Consider the following 23,682-nt stretch of genomic DNA (forward strand, 5'->3'; position numbering starts at 1 on the left):
TAGGCCAAAATAAGGGCAAGAGATATGTTTTAAATAAACCTGTTCCCTATGATCCGAGTTTTGTTAAGAATAAACATACTGGCATTCTTAGATTGGCGCCTTAAGTTAGTTCCCCCAACCAACATATGACTTAAGAGCTAAATATACGATAAATATAGTCCAAATAAATAACAAGCCCTGAAGGAAATTAACTAAGGAAACATCCTTCAAACATAACAGGGACACGCAGTCTCAATAATACTAATACCGAGTAGAAATCGGTATACTTGAACACCCTTAAAGATGGCCGCCATATTCTACTAAAGGAATATCGATTTCTGCTAATAAAACTACAGAACAATACGAGTAGGCGATAATTATAGTAATTTTACTGTGGCAAACTAGACGAGAAGGACCATTGATAAACAAAGGGACTTCACTGCAATAGTAAGAACAAAAGCGGAAGCAAACCCGAAGTAGCAATGACACTTTTAACATCTTTAAGATGGCCGCCACATTTAACCTAAGGAATATCCTTCTTCCGCGAACAAGTGTATCCATCTAAGCGGGAGTTGATAATTTAGTTTAAACCCACTGTGATGCATTATATACCGTTGATAACATTGCACTTCACGTCTAAAGCGTGAATGAAAGCGGAAACAAACCCGAAGTAAAAAACAATTAAATGGTATGATGAGGATCAAAAAGGAATACAAAGATGGCCGCTGTAACGGACGAAAGAATAGAGCCTGTCTCCCAAATAACCACAGGTGTAATGACTTGATCTAAATTGACCCATTGCGAAGCGTATATAAGAACGAGACCAGCCAGTGCAGAACAAACACTTTCAGCAAGACGGTCACGGTAGACGCCCGGAAATCGCGGAGGAAAACTAATTCAAGTAAGTAAAATTCCCGAGATAAGAACAAAGTCCCAAATAGTGTTCCGCTAAGGAATAAACAGAATCGACCCGTAAATACTACCAAAACCGCTATCCTTTCAATTTTTGCAGAGAGAAAAGAATCCCTCCTGTGGTCCAAAGAGAATTTTCGCCACAAAACAAGAGCGAGCTTCCTTGGTTCTAAAAGATACATTTCCAGGTGAGAACAATTGACCTGCAAATAGGGAAACAAGAGATAAAAAGCCCCGTATAATAGCCAGAGTAAAACTTCCAACTTTGTTTCTTGGTTTTTCCTAAAGACCAGAAATTAAAATTCTACCGGCACTACTGGGCGTAGTAAAGAAAGACCGTACTCTGCATAAGACCAGCCTGAAAAGAATTGCAGGTACTTATTCTGTACATCCCATATTGCAGGGAACTGAATAAAAAATAGGCATTTAATGTAGGATGTAAACAAGGTATTACGAAAAAGCAAGAATAATGACTAATACATGGTGTCTTCTGATAGGTAGGCACTATGATTTCACATATCAACGGAGGAGCAGAAGAATACCAATACTGACCCCCTCCATCCATGAACAAACTTACTATAGCAAGGTAAAGAAATAACCAATAAGGCATACAGAGATTAACCAGATAGAGTACTCTATGGGAATCTAATGACCTGGTCTATATTTATCAATCATTCTACAGAAACGAAGATAATCCAGAAAAGGTCACAGATCGCCAATGCCCTAGAAAAAAGCGTCAGACCTAGTAACAACCTAATTGAAGGTATGGTTGAAGTCAACAAACTATAAATTAAAGCAATAGCCATAACATCCATATGACGATGTTCATTAGGAGATATCTTAAGCTAAACAGGTATCCCCTAAATACTTGTTCGGTAATAACGAGCACGTAAGGATGCAAGTGAAAGGGTGAGACCAAACAAAGGTTGAGGGATTCACAAATATTGCATAGGCTTGTTTTCCAAATAAAGCGACCATATAATCACAGAGCTTTTGTGAAAGAATCTGCTCAAATACCTATAATATACAAAGTGTTAATGTTTGTACTGTTGAGACTAAATGAAATAAACTTAGGATTGAGAATGTATAGCGTCCTAATTCAGGAAGATTACAGTCTAACCCTGTTCTGCCACTGACTCAATACATTGAATGTTAACATATGATTTTTCTGTGTTTTTAAATTTATAGTGATTTTAACTTACACACTGTCCTGAAGAAGGTGACGACACAATATCACCGAAACGCCGCGTCGACAATCTGTTTGTGTGATAAATTTTGTTGTTTCTTAAAAAAAAAAAAAAAAAAATTGTATTTTTGCAATTGTAAAATGTTATATTAATTGTTTTTAACATATTTTTATGAACAAATGTATGCAGTTGTGGTGTCGAACAGAGATTAATAAAAATAATTTTTTACACAATTCACATTAGAGTGCTTATAATCTTATCTATTCTAGAGAAAATGATGTGTACTAAGGTATATTGAAATAGCTGTAAATTTGTCGATCCCTTTATATCCTTAATATAGTGGTTGGCTCACCCACAGCACTTTCCTGTGACTCCCCAGAGACACAAGTCTCTTTCTCCAGACTACTTGAAAAGGGAATTTGTAAAGAAAGGCAACACAGGAAGTGCCTGTCCTGGATAGCTTTCAGGCAGCTATGTGAGCATCAGTGTACTCTTTAACTAAGCACTACTGCCCGACAGCCCAGTCTGTATAGATGGCCGTTTTGCTCCCCCGGTCCTGCAGAACATTAGCCTGAGCCAGTCCATAGACCCATCACCTTCGGGGGTACCACTTTAATAACTGTTTACAGGGTTAGGACTCTGTGGTTAGAAGTATCCATAAGAAAAACAACGTACTTCCCTTCCGTAGCGCTCTTTCTGGTGAATACTGTATGCTTTATCTAACCACAGATTCCTCACCGACCTCCCACCTCCCCGTTCTGCGGTATGGTCTCTTCCATCGAAAAAGATCCCAGTTTGGGAATCTGCACACTGGTTTGTACTCTTGCACAGTAGTCTGCATTTTAGGTCGCAGAAATGTTACTGAAAGTGGTGTCGGTGTGTGTGGGTAGAGATTAAATGGGACTACGTTTGTTAATTCCGAAGTAGAATGGAGTCCCACTGCGCCACTTGCGTGTACACAGGAGTGCTGTTTTGAATTTTCCAGATCCAATCTCACACCTGCGAATAAATACAAGGTTTAGAAGTATGTTATTAGATAGAGTAGCCACCAGAAATAACATTACCGAAGGTAAGTCATTTGTTTTTAAGGTCCGATGTTTGTGTACAAACCTAAACCACCGGTATCATAGAGAAGAAAACGTGAGTGCTTTATATGTGGATTTGGCACAGCAGTACCACAAACGACCCAGCATCTAACTCATTGATTCACAAACGCCCATAAATATTGGACCACTGACAGATGATCCCTACGTATTTCCACTAAAATGGACCTAATAGTTACCGCCATTAAATAAATACTGTGATGAACCTTCCGCGTGGCCTTCCCTCCGATGTCTTTTACAATATCTATTCTCATTTGTCCTACTCATATCCCATAACAAACTTTCCTCCTCTGGCCATGTGATCTTCGATTATCACTGCCAGTCTCAACCTCATTCACTTCTCTGATAGGAGGAGTGCATTTTCAGGCAAACCCTGTGTATAAGAGATCTCTCATCTGCAAGGTGAGAGGCTGTTCTGAAAAGCCATTGGACAGCGTTAAATATAAATTCAGGAATGTTAAGGACAGTCCCAGTCACCTAGTTCAGCCCATCGATCAGTAACGAGAACAATTTACAGTGTACTCTCGTAATATCCTGGCACTGTCTGAAATAAAATTTGTTTTTAATGCCAAGGCGGTCATCCCTGCCTATATGGGTCAAAACCAACTGATCAAGAAAACACTATGAGTGATGAGAAGTATCAAAGCCTCGTCAGGCCTTGCAAACCTATAGACACAACATATCACCATTAGCAGTGTATACTTTTTCATGTATTTATTTATTGTTCTTATTAAGCGCAAGGTCACCAGAGAATGCTTCAGAGCACTGATCGAACAAGAATGGAGGAAACAGCAGACAGAATTAGCAAATAAGATAATTGTAGTTATAGTGAGCGAAGAGGCAGAGCAAGAGTGTTCCACATGTAGAAGCTTTGAAAGTGAAGAGGTGATCCCATAAACTGTTTGTATCTAGCAGCAGCAGAGTGAGATGGTTTTGTGAAGTCGCTCTGAGATCTCGTGTCCAAAGTGGGGCAAGCAAGCAATCACTACAAAAATCAACAAAAGAGTGTAGTGTGTCAGAGCAAATACCAGAGCAGTTTAGTCTGTGCAACTCTGTTTTTATCCTGTGGCCTTCTTCTGTACACAGAACCTGTATTGGTTCTATTAGACTTGGAACTCCCTCCCGACTCACCTCCGCCTGACCCAGGACCACCTCGCCTTCAGGAAGCAGCTCAAGACCTGGCTGTTCGAGCAGTAGCGGACCCCCCCCTCCCCTAGCGCCTTGAGACCCTCCGGGTGAGTAGTGCGCTTTATAAATGCCTTGATTGATTGATTGATTAGAAGCAGTCAAAAAAGAGGGCTTTCTTGAGGGCACTCAGAGGATTACAATGTGAAACAGGCTGTTGGAAAGGATAAGGGAGAAGTCAAATGCTCTGTTTTTCTAGACACTAGAGTGTATGCTGAAGAATGTGTTATACAGTTATAGTAAGCAATTGAACAAAAGAGTGGAAAGCATGAAAGCATGATAGTCTGCTAGACCTGGATAGAAGGAAACTAGGACCCCCGCGCCGCACGGCCCTCCAGCTGTGTTGTGCCCCCTCGCTGCTGCTCGTAGTGCCGTTTTTTGCCGTTTCTCTTTCCCTCCTGTGCCCTGTTATTGCTGCTCTTGCCTCTGCTGTATTCTGTATCTGTATCTTGTGTTGTATTTTTCGCCTCTGTTTCCTGGATCCTTGACCCCCCTGGTGTGGTCCCCGCTTCCCGCCGCCGTGACATCGCGGCCCCGCCCCCTTTTCTTCTGTGTATCTACCCCGCTCCCACCTCCCAGCTGCCCCTCCCTCCCACTTCGCCTTAAATGGAGACTGCGCGGACGCGCAGCGGTCACGCGCAGCGGGTGCGCCGATTGCGCGCCAAAGGCAAGGCCGTCTGCGCCTGGATCGCGCCCAGCGCCAGGGCCCCTGGCCCCCGAGGATGCAAGCCTACACGACGGACTTACGACTCCACCACCCTCGACGCACTCAACGCCGGCCGGAACCCCGCCTGCTACCGAGCCACCCCGAAACGCACCCACGGACCTTTCACCTGCCAAACCCGCTCCGTCCACAGGCACGCCGTCGAACTCTGGAACCTCCTCGACACAACAGCACCAGACGTCGCCTTCCTCACGGAAACCTGGATGAATGCCTCCTCAGCACCTGACATCGCCATCGCCATCGCCATCTCGGACGGATACAAGATCACCCGGAGGGACCGCATCAACCAGACGGGAGGAGGCATCGCCATCGTCCACAAGAACACCATCCACATCACGACCAACTCCGACGACACCTTCACCTCCGCCGAACACCTCCACTTCCAGATACACACCGACCCCAAGACGACCCTAAGAGGCACCCTCATCTACAGACCACCGGGACCATGCACACAATTCAGCGAAGACATCACAGACTTCATCAGCCCGCACGCCCTCGCCTCCTCTGACTACATCCTCCAAGGGACCTCAACTTCCACCTGGAGAACAACAATGACAGCAAAAACCACCACCCTGCTGGACAACCTCGCCAACCTCGGACTCAAACAACTGGTGAACACCCCCACCCACTATGCCGGCCACACGCTTGACCCCGTCTTCTCATCCAGCAAGCACATCTCCTTCAGCCACTCCACCGGACTTCATTGGACTGGCCACAGCTGCGTCCACTTCAGCTTCAGAAGAACCACGACCCACCACCACCCGCAACAGGTTCCTCGCCGGAGCTGGAGCAAGATCACCGCAGAGCCTCCCTCAGCCAGAACCCTCCCACCAGCACAACGGACCCCAACGAAGCAGCCAGCAACCTCACACAGTGGCTGACCGCCTGCGCCAACGACTTCGCACCACTAAAGAACCCTCCCAGCAGACCCGGCAGCAAGAAAACCCCCTGGTTCACCGACGAACTCAAAGACTCCAAGAAGAACTGCCGCACCCTCGAGAAAGCCTGACTCCCACGACCAGACAACAGGACTGCCCTCAGGCACGCCACCAGCAAGCACCACCAGCTGATCCGTGCCACCAAGAAGACAGCACTCAAAGAACGACTGGACAACAACGCCCACGACAGCAAGGAACTCTTCAACATCGTCAAAGAGTTCTCCAACCCCAGCGCCGGAAACAATAACATCACTCCCTCGCAAGACCTCTGCAACTCACTCGCCTCGTTCTTTCACCGCAAGATCGCCGACATACACAACAGCTTTGGCGCACAGACCACGCACCCAACCACCGAACCATCGGCCGCCACCACCACCCTCTGCAATTGGACCCCGGTCAGCACCGAAGACACCACCGGCACGATGAACACCATCCACTCCGGATCCCCAACCGACCCCTGCCCCCACCACGTCTTCAACAAGGCCGACGCCATCATCGCACCCCATCTCCGGGACATCATCAACACCTCCTTCCACACCGCCACCTTCCCGGAGAGCTGGAAGCACGCCGAGCTCAGCGCCCTCCTGAAGAAACCAACAGCGGACCCCACCGACCTCAAGAACTTCCGCCCCATCTCGCTCCTCCCTTTTCCTGCCAAAGTCATTGAGAAGACCTTCAACAGACAGCTTCCTCGAGACGAACGGAACCCTCAACCCCTCGCAGTCCGGTTTCCGAGCCAACCACAGCACCGAGACCGCCCTGATCGCAGCCACCGATGACATCAGATCCCTGCTCGACAACGGGGAAACAGCGGCCCTCATCCTCCTGGACCTCTCTGCTGCGTTCGACACTGTCTGCCACCGCACCCTTGTGCAGCGCCTCAGCAACACCGGAATCCAAGAGAAGGCACTGGAGTGGATCATCTCGTTCCTCGCCGGAAGAACCCAGAGAGTCCGCCTCCCCCGTTCATATCCGAGGCCACCGAAGTCATCTGCGGCGTACCACAAGGATCATCACTCAGCCCAACCCTCTTCAACGTCTACATGAGCCCCCTCGCAGCCATCGCCAACACAACCTCAACATCATCTCCTACGCCGACGATACCCAGCTGATCCTCTCCCTCACCAACGACCCCGCCACCGCCAGAGCCAGCCTACCCGAAGGTATGAAAGACGTCGCCGAGTGGATGAAGAACAGCCGCCTGAAACTGAACTCAGACAAGACGGAAGTCCTCATCCTGGGACCATCCCCCTCCGCCTGGGACGATTCCTGGTGGCCCCCTGCCCTGGGCACCACTCCCAAACCAACGGACCACGCACGCAACCTGGGCTTCATCCTGGACTCCTCCCTCTCGATGACCAGACAAGTCAACGCCGTCTCCTCATCGTGCTACAACACCCTGCGCATGCTCCGCAAGATCTTCCGATGGATCCCCACCGAAACCAGGAAGACCGTCACCCAGGCACTCGTCACCAGCCGACAGGACTACGGGAACACCCTCTACGCCGGAACCACAGCCAAACTTTAAAAAAGACTCCAACGCATCCAGAACGCCTCCGCACGTCTCATCCTGGACATCCCCCGACACATCCACATCTCCGGCCACCTGAGAGACCTGCACTGGCTCCCCGTCAGCAAGAGAATCGCGTTACGGCTCCTCACCCACGCACACAAGGCTCTCCACGACCTGGGCCCCAAGTACCTCAACGACCGCCTGACCTTCTACACGCCCACCCGCCAGCTACGATCAACCAGCCACGCCCTCGCCGCCGTATCACGCATCCGCAGAGCCACCGCCGGAGGAAGATCCTTCTCCTACCTGGCAGCCAAGACTTGGAACTCCCTCCCCATCCACCTTCGGCTGACCCAAGACCACCTCTCCTTCAGGAAGCAGCTCAAGACCTAGATGTTCGAGCAGTGACGTACCCCTCTCCCCCAGCGCCTTGATACCCTTCCGGGTGAGTAGCGCGCTATACAAATGCCTTGATTGATTGATTGATAGTTGCCCTTAAATGCCAGTAAGATGTAGCTTTGCTGAGGGGTTTGCCCTACTTGGTTAAAAAGCTGGGCCAAGGCTACTCTTTTTTTTAAGTCTTGGGTTCAAAAGTCCAAACTGTTAAGATTTAAGGTCTGGTCAACTTACAACCTTGTGTTGATAAGCAAGATCAGGTTGCATGCGCAATGTTTGGATCTCACAATAAATACTGTAGTGGCAACTGTCAGGCTGTATTGAGTAAAGTTCTCAATAGTTGATAGCTGCTAAGTGTAATTGTATTTCTGCAATTCTCCCAAGGCTGCAAGTCCTTGCCATGGAATCTAAGTTCATATTTAGAGTACTTGTATGTGTGAGCGGAATTATGCACTCACGGCCGGCTCACTGGACAGAGGCAGTGATATAGCATGTTCATAGTGAAACACAGAGACTGCACCAGGTCTTGATGCAGCTCATCACCAATAATGGTTTGTAAAGTTGAGCTAGCTCTAGGACCAAAGCTGTGGAATGCACATCCCCAGTTACTAATGACAATTATGTATGTCAAGCAACTTAAGAGGAGACTGAAATTCTTTCTGATCCTGGATGTTTAATGCAGATACCCTTATACCGGCTCCACCACATTCGCCTTTATACTTTAGATACTGTTACAAAGAGAATTTACTCAGTCAATCCTTTACTCTCTCAGCCCTCCTATTCTGTTCAGCCATATAATGAGTTGTATTGTTGAAGAGCATGGGTTGTTTTATTTATGGCTGCTCCAGAATCGTATGTATGTCTGCTGATATGCACTTGTGACTTTGGGTTGAAGGGGACTGAGGGATGTCTCTCTCTCTCTCTCTCTCTCTCTCTCTCTCTCTCTCTCTCTCTCTCCCTCCCTCTCCCTCTCCCTCTCCCTCTCCCTCTCCCCTTCCCCCTCCCTCTCCCCTTCCCCCTCCCTCTCCCCTTCCCCCTCCCTCTCCCCTTCCCCCTCCCTCTCCCCTTCCCCCTCCCTCTCCCCTTCCCCCTCCCTCTCCCCTTCCCCCTCCCTCTCTCCCTCTCTCCCTCTCTCCCTCTCTCCCTCTCTCCCTCTCTCCCTCTCTCCCTCTAGAGAGAGAGCTCTTGCTCATTTTGTAAATAGTAACTGTAGTGATTCTCTCACTGCACCCTACTGTTGCTGTTCCATCATTGAAGGGTTATGTCACATTTTTGTCACTTTAGTGCTCATTGATTAGTCTTTTAAAAGGGAGATCTTAGTTGAGCACTACTCCCAAGTCTTTTGCCTCTGAGGAAGTTAGACGTGGCATTCCCATATGTTCTTACAATTCAAACATAAAAGGGTAGCTAGAGCATTTTTGGGGGGAGATGTGGTGTGGAGGGTCTACCAATCCATATTTCAGCACATATCTTTTGACCAAAACTCAGCCGCATATTTGTTGGATCACATTTCATTTCACTTCACAGTGCATGTTGCTGTGTTACTTTGAATCGGGCGGACTCCCACCGTGCCCAGTCATGCTGAAACAGGTCTTGGGTTGCTTGTGTTCCCCTTCAGTGAGGACCTGACTTAGCAACTTTAGGCTGGGCTGGACCTATCCGAGGATGGCCCAAAACAGATTTGCATATGACTGGGTCTAATCTAGGGTGACATTGTGGGCCAAAGAACAATGGATTGGAATACTGGCCATAGTAATTGTCAGTGGTTAGACTTCAAGGAATAATTCCTCCCACCCCCTTTTGTGCATTTGATGTTATGCCCTAAGTGGCTACGGTTAGTCCAGACATTGGTCACTTTCAGTGCCACTGAAACCAAGCTACACCTGACTGAAGAGACCCAGCTGGGTCAAAACCGGTCTTGGATAGCTTGTGTTCCGGTTCAGAGAGAGCCTGGCTGGCAGTACAGGTTAGACTGTTCCTATTGGAGCGGGGTCAAAACTGATATGCATAAGCCTGGGTCTAACTGAGGTGGCATGGTGGGCAGTAGAAATATGGGTAGGAATCCTACCCTGAGCAATTGCCAGAATTTTGTCTTAGTGCAAGCAACTGATCCGATTCAGGCGGGAGACTACTGATTATTTGAAGTACCAAATGCTTCAATAAGCTGTCTCCCACCTGAAATTGCCTCTTTTACAATGTTAGTCAATAGGAGTAATGCATTCCCCTGATTTTACTTTAAAAATCTCCCTCTTTGCCATTTGAAAATACTGGCATATATGTGCAAGTGTTCCTCCTGTCACCTTTTGTGTTTTTGATTTATTTTTTTAACCACATTGCTCTGTTTCACAGCTTTGTGAAACCTGTATAATTCTGTCCCCCTGGCTAAGGGTGTACTGAATTGCCTTGGGACATTTACTGAAGGTTTGGATACTTTTCATTTAAAATTGTCAACCTTAATTTAAAAAAAAAAGTTTTACATGTAAGGAGGAGCAAAATAGATTATTTTTATATATATATTGATGAATTGGAATAAGTGGATTAGCTTAGAATTCCTTCCCTTGTTAAGCAACTCTGACGCACATTATGGTATAGTGTCTGCAATACTTATTGGATGTTCTGGACTTCTGAGCTAGAAGGAGTCTGACAGGGTAGCACTCCATTAAAGAACTGCCCTCAGCCACTATATTTGATATACTCAATGAGTGCACTGATACATAATCATTTGCATTCACCCGAATACCTCGGAACATGGACACAGCTGGGTTTGGGTACGAATGGTGGATGCATTAAACTTTATTAATAGATAATGATTCTGTCCTTTGCCTGCAGAGAATGAGGTTTCCACTGCTGGGACCTCAGAGCGGTGAAGAACAGAAACCTATGTGCTCTTATTGAAAAAAATTACAATGCAAGATGTCTGGTTCAAACCAAAATTATGGGTATCGATGAGGAATGAAAATGGATGTACTGGATTGGAAATGAAGTTTTATGCAATTATGTCTGTGCGTATATTGATGATTAATGTTTTTCCTTGAAACCCCCATCTTGATTTGATTATGCCAGTTTCCTGCTTTCTTCTCCAGGCGCCGGAGGTGATAAGAATGCAAGACAGTAATCCCTACAGCTTTCAGTCCGACTGCTATGCTTATGGAGTAGTTCTCTACGAGCTCATGACGGGGACCCTGCCTTACTCCAGCATTAACAACCGAGACCAGGTGAGAGCTGAAGAGTGCAACAGAGACCTTCTTGTGGCAATAATGTATATATTCTCTTACGATTCTTGACGCATAAGAACCAAATAATAATACGTTTGAAATGCCTTCAGAATACCACACTAGCAAGCAATTATGATCTAAAACATAAGTTGCCTCCTCAATCCCTCTGAATGAAGGGTCTGTTACTGTGCACTGAGATTGTGTTCCCAAATAAAAAGTTAGCAGTACTTAATGATCCCACAATGTTTGCATTTCAGCACATGAATATCACTGGTTGACAGTGTAGCAGGGTTTAAGTCCCCCTGTGTATATCATTCTTTTACTCTCCATCGCGGTTTTTCTCGTTCTCTCGTCTCCCTCTTCACTGCTCCACTACTCTATTTCATCCACTCTCCCCACCTGTTTTTCTTTATTTCTTCTTTAACATTCTAGCCTCTCTCTCTAATATCCAGTCATATAACCTCAGCTGTGCCCACTGAGCCAGTAATCATTGACCTGTGGATCCTACCACGCTGGCTTAGATGCATGCATTTTCTAATTGTCTTGTATGTACAAAGTCTTGTTCTGTCCCATCATATGTGTATGCAGTTGGCTTTTTTGTGGATCAAGTCTACATTCATGTGTACTTTTGCCATGACTTTGGCAGTCTTTGTGGCAGTCTCTTTAGTACTGATACGGATTTGACCTGTTGCTACTAACATTAAGATGCTTGATGCACATTACTGATCAATGAGATTAGCTTGACTTTCACTAAAGACACAGTATTCTATACTTGTCAGGAGTCCAAATCCACACACTAAATTATCTCAAGTACTTGGAGGCGATTCCATTCAAATCTCTCTCTTACAAAAGGGGCGTGGGTCTGAGCTTTGCAAATGTCAGCTGTCTTAGGTCAGATCTAGAACTGCAAGAAACTTTACAGATTCTGGGTGGCAGAACAAAAAAAGCCCTTAATACCAACTTAATGACCTTTCCAAAATGGTATTTGCAAACCTGAGCATTACATCAAGAGTTAGGGAAACACAAGTGTACTGTTCTGGAGTAGCAGTGCATAGCTAGCACTCCAAGGGGGTTGTATGACGTTACCCCACATGCTTTTACCCCACAGTTCTTACTCCGCACAATTTTTACAATGCACGGCTTTACAACGCATATCCCATTAAACTCAATTACTATTCTAACTCTAGGGGGGCGTAACCTTGGGGAATGCGTTGTAACAGTTTGCAGTGTAAAGCCCTGCGTTGCAAAAGTTTTGGCGGAGTAAAATTGTGGGGTAAAGACATGCGGAGTAAAAAATGCGGGGTAAAGTATGTTTCCCCTCCAAGGGTCTCCTTTAATTAGATTTAAGGGCCCTCTAAGCAGCACCTGGCTATAGGGTGGCAAGCAACTCCAGAATCATTATACCAGTGACTAAAGTGTATTTTGGAAGTTAACAATAGACCGTTAATATAAGTTCTTCCAAAATTAATTAGGAATTCAATCATAAAGTCATGAACTTTGTTTATGTCAAAAAGTTAATATTAATTAAATTCAAATAAAGATAAAATTGTACTTTATATATATTTTTTAAATACATATCTGATAGAGACTGCTAGCCACAGATTCCTTACCTTAGAATTATCCCCATGCCTCAGACTGGATTCTGAAATTTTTCGCGAGCAGTACCCCTGTGCACCAGAAGATGGTGTCATTTGGCTCTGTGTGACGTTTTCTTCACCGGAAATGACAAACGTGGTGCCTTTATAGGACCCACCCTGGCGTGCTGACGTCAGTACTTTTCTTTCTATATCAGTCAGTGCAGATCCGGAGAAAAGCTACCCCCAGTCACTTTTTGACTGACCTTTTTCGACCTTTTGTCGAAGGCTTTATTGAGACTTTATCTCCTGGTGTGGCACAAGGAAGGCTGGTTTTAAGCCCTGTGGTGCCTGTCACTAGCAAATGTCTATTGGACCCACACCTCATCTGCCTCTGGTGTCTACAGCGCAACCACAATGCCAAGACCTGCTTCGATTGCCATGCCATGCACTCCAAGCGATGAGGGAACAGTTCTTCAAGCACCTTGCCTCTCGACGCCGCACCCGTCTCGATCCCAGTCGAGTGAAACTACCTAGGATAGGTTGTGGAGCCATAGATTGTCGTTGCAAGAGAAGTTGTCCGGACATTCAGGTAAGTCCTGCAAGCACAAGAAGCCAAAGAGGGCTTCAACTTCTCCCCATCTGTCGAAGTCATTCCATGTCTCACTGGCACTAGGCATGCCCCTTCGCCTTCCCTGGCTCCAATGCCGATGTCCCTGGAGCCCACCAGCAGAGCCATCCCCATTCTCATCCCCAACATGGAAATGCATGGGTGTCCTCCGACGCCGGCCCCGCCTGAAGGCATTCCCTCCAGAATGGAGCCTGTGCCTTATTCCTGTGGGCTAGGACTTGAGGAAGAATGGGAGGGCGGAGTAGACCCTGACTAATACCAGCCCCTAGATTACACCAAGGGCACCTGGTGTGAATCTGGCGGATGCCAGTGGACTGGACACATCTCCAGATACTGGCTTGGTCTCTCCTACCGCGGCTACAAAGGAGGGAGCCTCATTTTCAGTGGTGGTGAGACCGGCAGCTGAGATCCTGGACCATCGGCTGCCCACTGTGGCAGTCAAGGTGAACATTTTGATGGAGGTGCTTCAGCCTTGTGTAAGCTCTGAGTAACCCGATCTGAACCGCTTTTCCCATTTAATGAAGCCCTCACAGATGTCCTACTTGGAGCCTGGTCCAAGCCCTGCACATGGGTTGCTGTGAATAGCAGAATTGTCCTCCACCATTGCCCTGCTCCAGGGGACCATGGTTTCCTTGTAGAGCACCCCACCCAGAGAGCTTGATGGTCCAAGCCTCCACCTTCAAAGTACATCCTGGTGCATTTCCTACTACTCCACTGGGCAGGGAAATAAAGAGGCTGAATACCTTGGAGAAGAAGATTTTTTCTTCCGCCAGTCTTGCACTGCGGTCAGTGAACACCACATGGCTTTTGGGCTGATACTATCACTCATTCTGGGATTCAGTTGTGCATGTGCTGCCTATGGTCCCAGGGGTGCTCTGGGCCATACTCCAAGGCTGTGGCTTGCGGGAGAAACTCCAGCCAAGTTGGCCATATGTTGTGGACTGGATATGACCAACTCGCTAGGCAGAGCGGTTTCGTTGTTGGTGGTCCTTAGGCACGACGCTTGGGTGAGAACCACTAGCTTTTCGGGGGTGTCCAAGCCTCCCTTATGGATATGCTCTATAATGGCTGCCGTCTTTTCTGAGACAAGGCTGCCTCAGCACTGGAGCACTTCAAGGATAGCAGAGGTAGGGCTTAGTCCTTGGGCCTTTCCGTGGCCCCTTGCCAACCCCAGTATTCCTATCTGGTCTACATAAGGTGTTTACAGCCTTGTCTTTACCCAGCCACCACAACATCTAAGCATTCCAGCCCCAGCGTGGCCAAGGATGCGATACTCACAAACTTCGTGAGTTAGGTAGCCAGAGGTCAGGCCAGTCCAGCACCCATCGCCTCCATACCTCTTTAATTTGCTCTCCAACCATCATGGGCACCCAGTGGCCCTAACCTGCACCACTAGAGGTCCATAACATCCAACCCTGGGTTCTCCAGATTATCCGAAGGGGCTTCTCCCTCCATTTCCTGACTACCCTTCCACCGATGCCAACCACTTGCAAGAGGCTCAGCGAGGAAGTGGCAGTTCTCTTGGCCAAGGAAGCCATAGAGAGGGTGCCAGCATCAGAAGTAGGTCACAGTTGTTGTTCCCACGACTTTTTGGTGCTCAAAAAGGAAAGAGACCTTTGTCTTAGCTTAGACATGCACCCTTTCAATTTACTCTTGAAAAGGAGAAATTCAAAATACTTATGCATCCCCGCGTCCTGGCAGCCCCAGTCTCTGAAGACTGGAAGGTTGCGTTGGACTTGCAGGATGCATACTTCCACAGTCCCGCCCTGCCTGCCCTCAGACTTTGCCTGCGGTTCACGGTAGGTCAAAAGTGCTTTCAGTTTGCCATGCTCCCCTTTGATCTTACCAGCGCACATTGGGTGTTCATCAAGGTGATGGCTTTGGTTGCAGGTCATCTGCGAAGATGAGGGGTTCCAGTCTTCGCCTATCTTAACGACTGGCTGTTGAAGGTGGGCTCATCCTAAGCGGTGGTCTCCCACCTTCAGACTATGACTGACTTCCTGCACTCTCTGGGGTTCACTATCAACACGCCAAAGTGCTGTTTCGGGCTTATCCTTCTGAGCAGCAAGTACGGGATATTTAGGCTATGATAAAGATATTTCAGCCTGTATCCTGGGTTTCGGGGTGAGACCAACTCTGTGGCTGCTGGGCCTCATGGTCTCCTGCTAGTGACGCATGCCCATTGGCATGTGCAGGCTCTGCAGTGGGACCTAAAGTTCCAGTGGGCGCAGCATCGGGGAATTTCTCTGAAGTGGTCCAGATCTCGAAGGGCACTGCAAAAGATGTGCATTGGTTGCTGACGGACCACGATTGGGTCTGCAGCAGGCTCTTTTCCCTTATCAAACTAGTGCTAAAAGTAGTGATAAATGCGTCACTCCTGGGCTGGGACAGCCATCTGGGAGAGGTGGAGATTAGAGGGCTCTGATCTCCAGTGGAATTCAGACTCAACCTGTTGGAGCTCTTTGCGATCCTAATGGCATTAATAGCCTTTCTATCCTCAATGAAGGAAATGTTAGTGCAGGTGTTCACAGACAACACCACTGCTATGTAGTACTGCAATAAACAGGGCAGGGTAGGGTCACGGACCCTCTGTATCTCTTGACATGTCTGGACCATCTGGGCATTTCCCTGGTGGTTCAACCTCTGGTAGGCTCTCTAAATGCCTGATCGGACAAACTCAGCCAAAAATGGCTAGCAGATCATTAATGGTGTCTCCATCTGGAGGCGGTGCAGGTACTCCTCCAAGAATGGGGAGAGCCTAGATTAGATATGTTTGGCACTGCAGAGGAAGCGCACAATGTCCGCACTTCTGCATGCTTGAATTTTCAAGGCGGCTCTCACTCAGAGACTCTTTTTGTCATGAGTGGAGCTCCGGCCTCCTGTACGCCTTTCCGCCAATACCCCTCCTGCCCAGATTCTCAAGATCAGGAATAACTGGGCTGAAGTGATCGTCGTGGCTCTGGACTGAGCACAGAGAGTCTGATATCCCGAGGTGTTGAGCATGCCCATCAGTACTCCGATCAGGCTGCCCATTCGGGAGGATCTCCAATCGCAGCTACAGGGCAGAGTTCTCCACCTGTACCTGTCAACACTCTACCTTCATGCGTGGAGATTGAGCTGCAACAGTTGACAGCTTTTGAGCTTCTGCCCAAAGTCTGTGATGTTATTTTGGCAGCTCGGTGTCCTTCCATCAAATTGCTGTATGCTGGCCGTTGGAGTAAGTTTGTGGCATGGTGGACAGCCAAACAGGTTGACCCTTTATCTGTACCACTTTCAGAAGTTCTCTTGTTCAACCTTGCCCTAGCCGCACAGGGCTCTGCATTGGGCACTTTGAAGGGTTATTAGTCTGCTATCTCCACTTTTCTGTGGCTGCCGCCAGGTCTGCCTTCTCTTTTCAAGTCCTCTATTGTAAATAGGTTTCTTAAAGTTGTGCAGCATGTTTCCTCTTGCTCCCATCGTTATGCCTCAGTGGGAACTTAACTTGGTTAGTACCTCTCTGATGTGCGCTCCCTTTGAGCCACTTCAAACCTGCCTTCTTAGGCTTCTCACCATCAAGATGGCCTTTCCTTCCCAGACAAGCTGGTCCTTTGGACTCTGGCATCCTTTGTGTTGAGGGTGATCTCCCTGTTCCATGTACAGCAGTCCATCACTTTGCCTACCTTTTACGCTCCGCCTCATCCCTCTAAGGAAGAGGAGAGACTCAACAGCCCGGACCGAAAAAGTGAGTTGCCACTCTACCTTGACCGAAAGATCAACTCTTTGTGGGGTGTGTCGGGCAAAGAAAGGGAAGGCCATGCAGAAGCAAGCCGTCTCCACATAGATCTTGCTCTGCATTAAGATCTGCTGCGTATTGGCCAAGAAGCAATCTTGTTCCACCAGAGCGAAGGCTGCGACCACTGTGCTAGCACGTGGAGTTCTGGTGGTGGACATCTGCCAGGCTGCAACCTCGGCTTCACAGCACATGCTCACCCAGCACTACTGCCTGGACAGTCCTGTCCATCAGAATGGGCACTTTGCCTTTTCAATCCTGCAGGACTTTCTGGTTTAAATTGTGTTTGCAGACCCACCTCCGGAGAGGTATTGCTTGGATATCTAAGGTAAGGAATCTGCAGCTAGAAGTCTCTATCAGATGAAAAAGTTACTTACCTTCAGTAACACCTTATCGGGTATCAACGCTATATAGCTGCAGATTCCTTACCGACCCAGCCATCCTCCCAGCTCTACGGACAGATTTTTAGGTACAGGACTGTTCCCTTTTCAGGGCCCTTGTTCCACACACCAGAGCTCCGTGTTCATGATGGCTCTCTGCTCTGGCATGGAAGGTTACGAAAAGAAACTGACGTCAGCGTACTTGAGTTTCGCCCCATTTTAGGCACCACGCATGTCACTCCTGGTGTGGCTGAAGACGCCTCATGAAGCCGAATGACACCACCTACTGGCACGCAAGGGTACTGCTCATAAAATATTTCCAGAACAGTCTGACACCTGCAGATAATTCTCAGAAAGAGTCTGCGGGCAAATGTAGTCTTTACTCGAGAAGGCATTACCAAGTAACTTGTTCTTCAACCCTAAGTTTCATATTCCTTCCTTGCGTCAATAGTAGAAGTGATAATTTCTGTTGTAGATGGAAACCATACACTTTCATAACAACATATTCCGAAACCTTAGGAACTTCAGCACATGCCGCATTCTTTAACCTAAGAAAATAAAGATAAACAGTAAATAGGCTCATGTGACCCTCTTAGGCTCTCTGCAGTTTTTTTAGTAGAGCATCAATAACTGTGTACTGCTTATTACTTGATGTCAAGAATATGTTTTATCAGAATTGCCCAGCAGTGGTTTGCGGCCTATCTGAAAAACAGAGCCCCGTTTTCGAAGTGATTTTCTCTAGATCAGAGCCCCTCTATAGCTGTTTGCGTTTCCCAAGCCTTCATCCTTTTGTCAGTGATGAACACAATGGAGTTCCCGAGGCTCACAGGAACTTCTTTCATCAGTTTGCTGATTAGACTGCTCTAAAAGTCTTTCCTTGGCACGACAATAATCATTTGAAGAACTACATAGCCAGAATTCATGCATGGATGTCAAAGGTCTACTCTAGCTCAAAGAAAACAATTTGTTCTTATGTCCTCCACTCAAGCAGTCTTCAATGAGGGATTCTAGGCCTGCTTGTGTCTCCCATTAAGTGCAAACCTGTCTGTATTATAGGCATTATTCTTAAGGATGTGGTATTTTGCGGGCGTGGCCTAGATGGCGGCAGGAGCAGTTGCATAAACGCGAGCTCCTATCCGGCACCATCCGCATCCTGATGAAATCGAGGCTGTACCCCCACCCTGCATTTTGCAGGGGCAGCAACACACACTCTCACTCTTGGCAGCAGTGGAAGAATTGGGCAAATGAGGTTCAGCTTCGCTGTGGGAGGCGCGTTAATGGAATGCCCAGTGCTCAAGTGACCGAGCTGACTGCTGCAGGGGATTTGTGGCCCCTTCGGAGGCACTGAGGGGAGTCGAACAGGTTACGGGACCCGGCGAGGTGGCGCCCACTCCGTTGATGGGCAGCCAGAGGTGCTGACTTGGAGAAGATCTCTGCTGTGGCTGTGAAAGGGTGAGGGCAGTTAGCCCATCCACCACTGGCAGGACTGTAGGGCCTCATACCTTCTGTTTAGAAGAGGAAGGATTGTGTTTAATAGAGTCCTTCTCAGACATTTGTGGTTTAACTGGTTTCCCACCCAAACTGTCTCTGCCTAATTCTTTATAGGATTTTTCAATTATTCTGGCTAGTGCTTGTTGTTGTTCTGTTACATCAAATTCCCTTAATTTCTGGCGGATCGCCACTGTTGCTGCTTCTCCTTTAATATTAGATAATATTATTGTTGAGACCTGGTCGAAACTTGTCAGTAGTTTCATTCCTAAATTTAAAGCAGACTTTGCCCCGTATTCGTTTTGAATTTGTTTCAGGACATCCGGTATTACCGCCATGTGTTTTAGTGTTGATTGCAGCAAAGACTGTACCCCAAGAGGTGCAATCTTCCAGATGTGGTTTGATCCCCATTGGTAAACCGATTAAGATTCTATGTTTCTCATAAAGGCTATTATCAGGAAATACTGCTTCGATTTCAGTAATCCCTTGAGCTATCCAGAACAGAATTTGTTCACGTTTTGCGGGCAATTTACTCATAACTACTTGTAAAGTCTGTGGAGTGATTTTTAGTGTATTCTCCCGGTGAGAGGTTTGTTTTGGAATAACTGTTGGAGGTTGGACTGCGAAAGTCTGCATGACATATTAGACCAATTGTCTGTAGATTTTGATTAATTCTTTGAGTTGAGCAAGTAATTCTACGTCTGTCATTTCTTCGATTTCAGGATGAGGTGTGTAACCTGCTAAAACCGTCCATGTTGCTCCTGGTCTACCTAGTGGACCGAGCTTGGTAATGTGATTTAAGTGTTTTAGGGCGCCTTTAAACCAGAGCTCATGCTCCTGGTATGTGAGTGGAGTTTCAATATCCACAAACAGAATATATTCCACAGGTGGATCTTCTTCTTTGTAGAAGTGAAACATTTTAGTTACTGGATTTGATTCAGGGATTACTATCCATGAGTAGGATACCTCTGTCTGGTGAGAATCATGTGCCTCTATTACAAAAACTGCTCTACCACCTCTTGGTGTTAGGCCATGTCTTATTAGTTTTAGAGTGATGGCTCTCCTTACATTTTGAGGAATGATTATAGCATTCTCATTGGTTTCATTAAAACCTGTATAGTTTAAAGATGCTTGGTCTAGATCAGCCGCAGTTCCACCAGTTTTGGTGTTATTGCTGTTATTAGACATTGTGAAATGAAAAATGCAGAGCAAGTGTCAAAGGGAACAAAGATAAGGTGCACAATATTTTGGAACACTGTATCCTTCAACGTTGAACAAACCAAGCAGCTAATACATAGTATTTTCGTCCTACTCCGCTGTCGCGGATATTATCTCTACCCACTCCAGACGTCTCATGGAGTATTATGAGTAGAAGGTCTCTGAGAAAACCACAAATTAGTTACTTCAGTATCTAGCATTGAATTAGTGCCTTACCAAACCGTTGGGGGGCATGTAGTGTAGTTCCTATATCCCTGATAGGCTCTGCGCATTAGAATAATATACACTATAGTTGTGGCATAGGACTGAGGTCAGTATGCCTCTATCGAGTACATTAAACGTAATTACTTGTGTGTGCCAGCTAACTCCGAGATCACTAGAAACTTCTCGAATGAACAAGAAGGGATTAGTTTCTGACAACCGTATAAACATGACAACTTTATTTCCCTTTAGAATTGGAACAGTCTCAGAAACGTGGAAACAATAGATAACAGTTTCACTCAGTCAATCGTGCATGCTTCGTTTCTACAGAGTTGCACAGAAATAGGGAGACGGGCGTTTCAATAAAAAGGGTTTATTGAACAGTCTTATTTCTCATGCAAGAGATATGAGCTGCTACAATTGTGAGACAGAATGCGAAGTTTAATACGTACAGTGTTAGCAGTAGGATAAAATAATACTGCAATAGCATGACTAGTAGCTATAACATATTCATAAAAATACATACTTAAATAACACAGGCTAAAATATAAATTCTCAACTGGTGCTTCTAGCTAGTTCTACCCCAGTGTACCTGACCTAAGTGTAGTACGAGGTGAGAAGTAGGTGTTGCTTCGCTATAGTTTAGATAGGTGTTGCCAAGATTTGCCAAAAGTCCCTCTAGGATTTAGTCCGCTCCATACCTTAGAATGAGTCTCTATCTCTAACACCCCGCAAGGGGAGTCAGAAACACTGGAGCTGGATTCTCTGCATGGAGGATGACAGCGTCTGGTCAGTGCGTCAGGCGGGGGCGCGATCTCCTTCCAAACTTGCCATGGCAAACTGTGTCGTGCAAGTATGCAGCTGGACCGTACCATGCACCATAGTTTGCCAGAGCAAGTGAAGGTATATTTATACCTTGAAGGTGTTTAGGAATGCCAGAATTGACGTACAAGTCGGGCATAGGAACGTCATGAATGAACCCTCTAGGAATAGATGTTCATGCATAATAAATGAGTTCATGGAGAAATCTATAATCCAAGCAAGGGGAAGTCCTAAAGGCTTAAGAGTCTGGTTTTCCAAGAACTCGTGGTGACGTAGTTGGACGGATGTAGGTGACCATGCCTGTATTTGGTTAGCATGGATAATGCCTAAATAAGGGTTGGATTGCTATGCCTAAATAAGGGCAAAGGATAATTGTGCCTATATAAGGGCATAAGTCGGGAAACCTATATACAGTATCTAAATCGACACACAACACTTTGACATATTATTCAATACTGTTTGGCATCATGGATCTTGAATTTCCAGAAAATGGGTAATGAACTACATAGTTGTTCTGAACAGGATCCCCCAAAATATGTATGGCCTGGTGCCCCAAAAGATTCTTAAGATGACACTGATATAAGTGTCAAGGCCCAAGATATTCTACTGCACCCAGCAACACCCACCGCCTCTGGTGCCATATTCTAACTATTACCCGTTACACTTAAAGAAGTATGACCTATTGAACTTTTTCAGGTCACCCCAAGCAGTGGGGATTTCTTGGAAGTGAGTTTCATAATTTCCCTCAAGAAGTTAATTTGCTAAATATTTGTGGTGTGCACTAAAGAATTTGCTGAGACCACCACCATGTGGTCGACGCCCATAAACAAACTAAGTGTCATAACTATTCTCAACTTGTGGGTACATTGCTACCTAGAGGCCATGAGGCACTGTGATTACCTCTGCCCCCAGGTACCTTCCCACATGGAGGTCAGCATCACAGGTCCTATTTGAGCTGTATGTATGTATGAGTAGCCAGAAAACTTGTCCCACCCAGACTATTTGTACACAGTCCAGGAAAGGGCAGTGAGGCTGAGTACCTTAAGAAACAAAACCCTACTCCTGTTCTGTAAGCTCTGTCTCACAGAGACAAACCAAGCTCCTTGTCTGGGCATTGAGGTACAAATCCTCTGCTGAACAAAGCTTTGAGCCAGACCCTTTGCACTGAGAGGTTCAGCCATTCTGCCTCCCTGGGTGCAGTTATATGGACCAAGTGTCTTTTTGCTTCAGAGACTTGAACCAGAAAGTTTGAGCCATGCTCCTCCTCCTAAGTAGTCTCTATTGCAGTCCCAACTTGATAGCAGTTGAGCTCAGAACTCGCACTGGCATTGTCCAAGTGATGCTTATTAAGAACTCTAATTGTCATGGGGAGGATAGGCTCCGTGCAAGAAGAATTACTTGGAAGCTGGCTTCCCCAAGTGTTCAGGCACACCACCAGACCCCTACCTGCTATAGAGGAGAAACAGCAAAAAAGTGAAAGCTCTAACAGGACACCACCGCACAACTACCTCAAGCAGTAGGATATCTCGTATAGGTTCAATAATGGATGGATTTGGCTGTGGGCCACACTCATTCTGGGTCTCAGCCCCCCTCCAAGTCATTGTCTTTGGGTAAGTCAATGAAAAGTCTCACCAAAAAATTAAGCAGTCCAAGCAAGACTCTTCTCAGTGCCGTCGCTCCTGCTTCAAGGAGAAGTGTGACAGTCTGCACTCAACAGACCAGACTCTGCGACTCTCTTCTGACTTGGAATGTATTCTGAGGCTGGTCCAAGCACATCAGAGTTCCCCAGGCTATTGTGAAACCCTTGCAGCTTGTAGAGTACTACAAGTAGACCATGCTGCAACTTTTCTGGGTAATGCTGTCCCCCTCTGGACTTTGGAATGCTGTCAGACACAATGGAATTGCAGTGGCCCCAAGTTGGTCGGCCCAGCCTCTGCCCCAACTAACTATGTTGCGTCCCTGTCCGGCTCCCAGCCTGCACCAGTTTATTCCTTCACATACGTGCCAAAGGTCACATTGGCTCTCTCCTGGGCTCTAGTGACACCTACTTTTGATCCAACTGTCATGCTTGTTTTATACCTGGATCCAACCCATGCCAGGACTCTAGGAACGTTATGTTTTTTGACATGGTCACTCCCACTTTTTGCCTGTCAAATGATGCAATTTTGACAGAAGTGCACTGAGTTCCTTCTATCCAGGTCCCCAGTGCCAGATCTCTTTCACTAAAACTGTACAATTGTTTCCCCAATTGGCAATACCTTTAGCAGCCCTATAAGTCCCTAGTAAATGGTAGCCCTGGTAACTAGGGCATGGATGCTAAAGAGGGTCCCTAAGGGCTGCAGCCCATTTTGTGCCACCCTAAGGGACCCCTCACCACACTCATTCAAACTGCCTTTGCATGCTCTGTGACCTGGTGCAGACCAAAGTGAAGACACAACATGGCACAG

At 46.8% G+C, this 23,682-nt stretch overlaps 1 protein-coding gene across 2 annotated transcripts in view; it reads left to right on the forward strand.

Moving 5' to 3' along the window:
- Positions 1-23,682, forward strand: part of ARAF (A-Raf proto-oncogene, serine/threonine kinase) — a 198,251-nt gene that overhangs the window by 149,052 nt on the left and 25,517 nt on the right. For both annotated transcript variants that reach the window (XM_078664774.1, XM_078664773.1), the window contains exon 14: positions 11,021-11,152. In XM_078664774.1, coding sequence (XP_078520900.1) covers positions 11,021-11,152 — 132 coding nt within the window. The remainder of the gene's footprint in view (positions 1-11,020; positions 11,153-23,682) is intronic.

Source organism: Lissotriton helveticus, chromosome 10 (assembly GCF_964261635.1).
Source record: "Lissotriton helveticus chromosome 10, aLisHel1.1, whole genome shotgun sequence".
Lineage (NCBI taxonomy): Eukaryota > Metazoa > Chordata > Amphibia > Caudata > Salamandridae > Lissotriton > Lissotriton helveticus.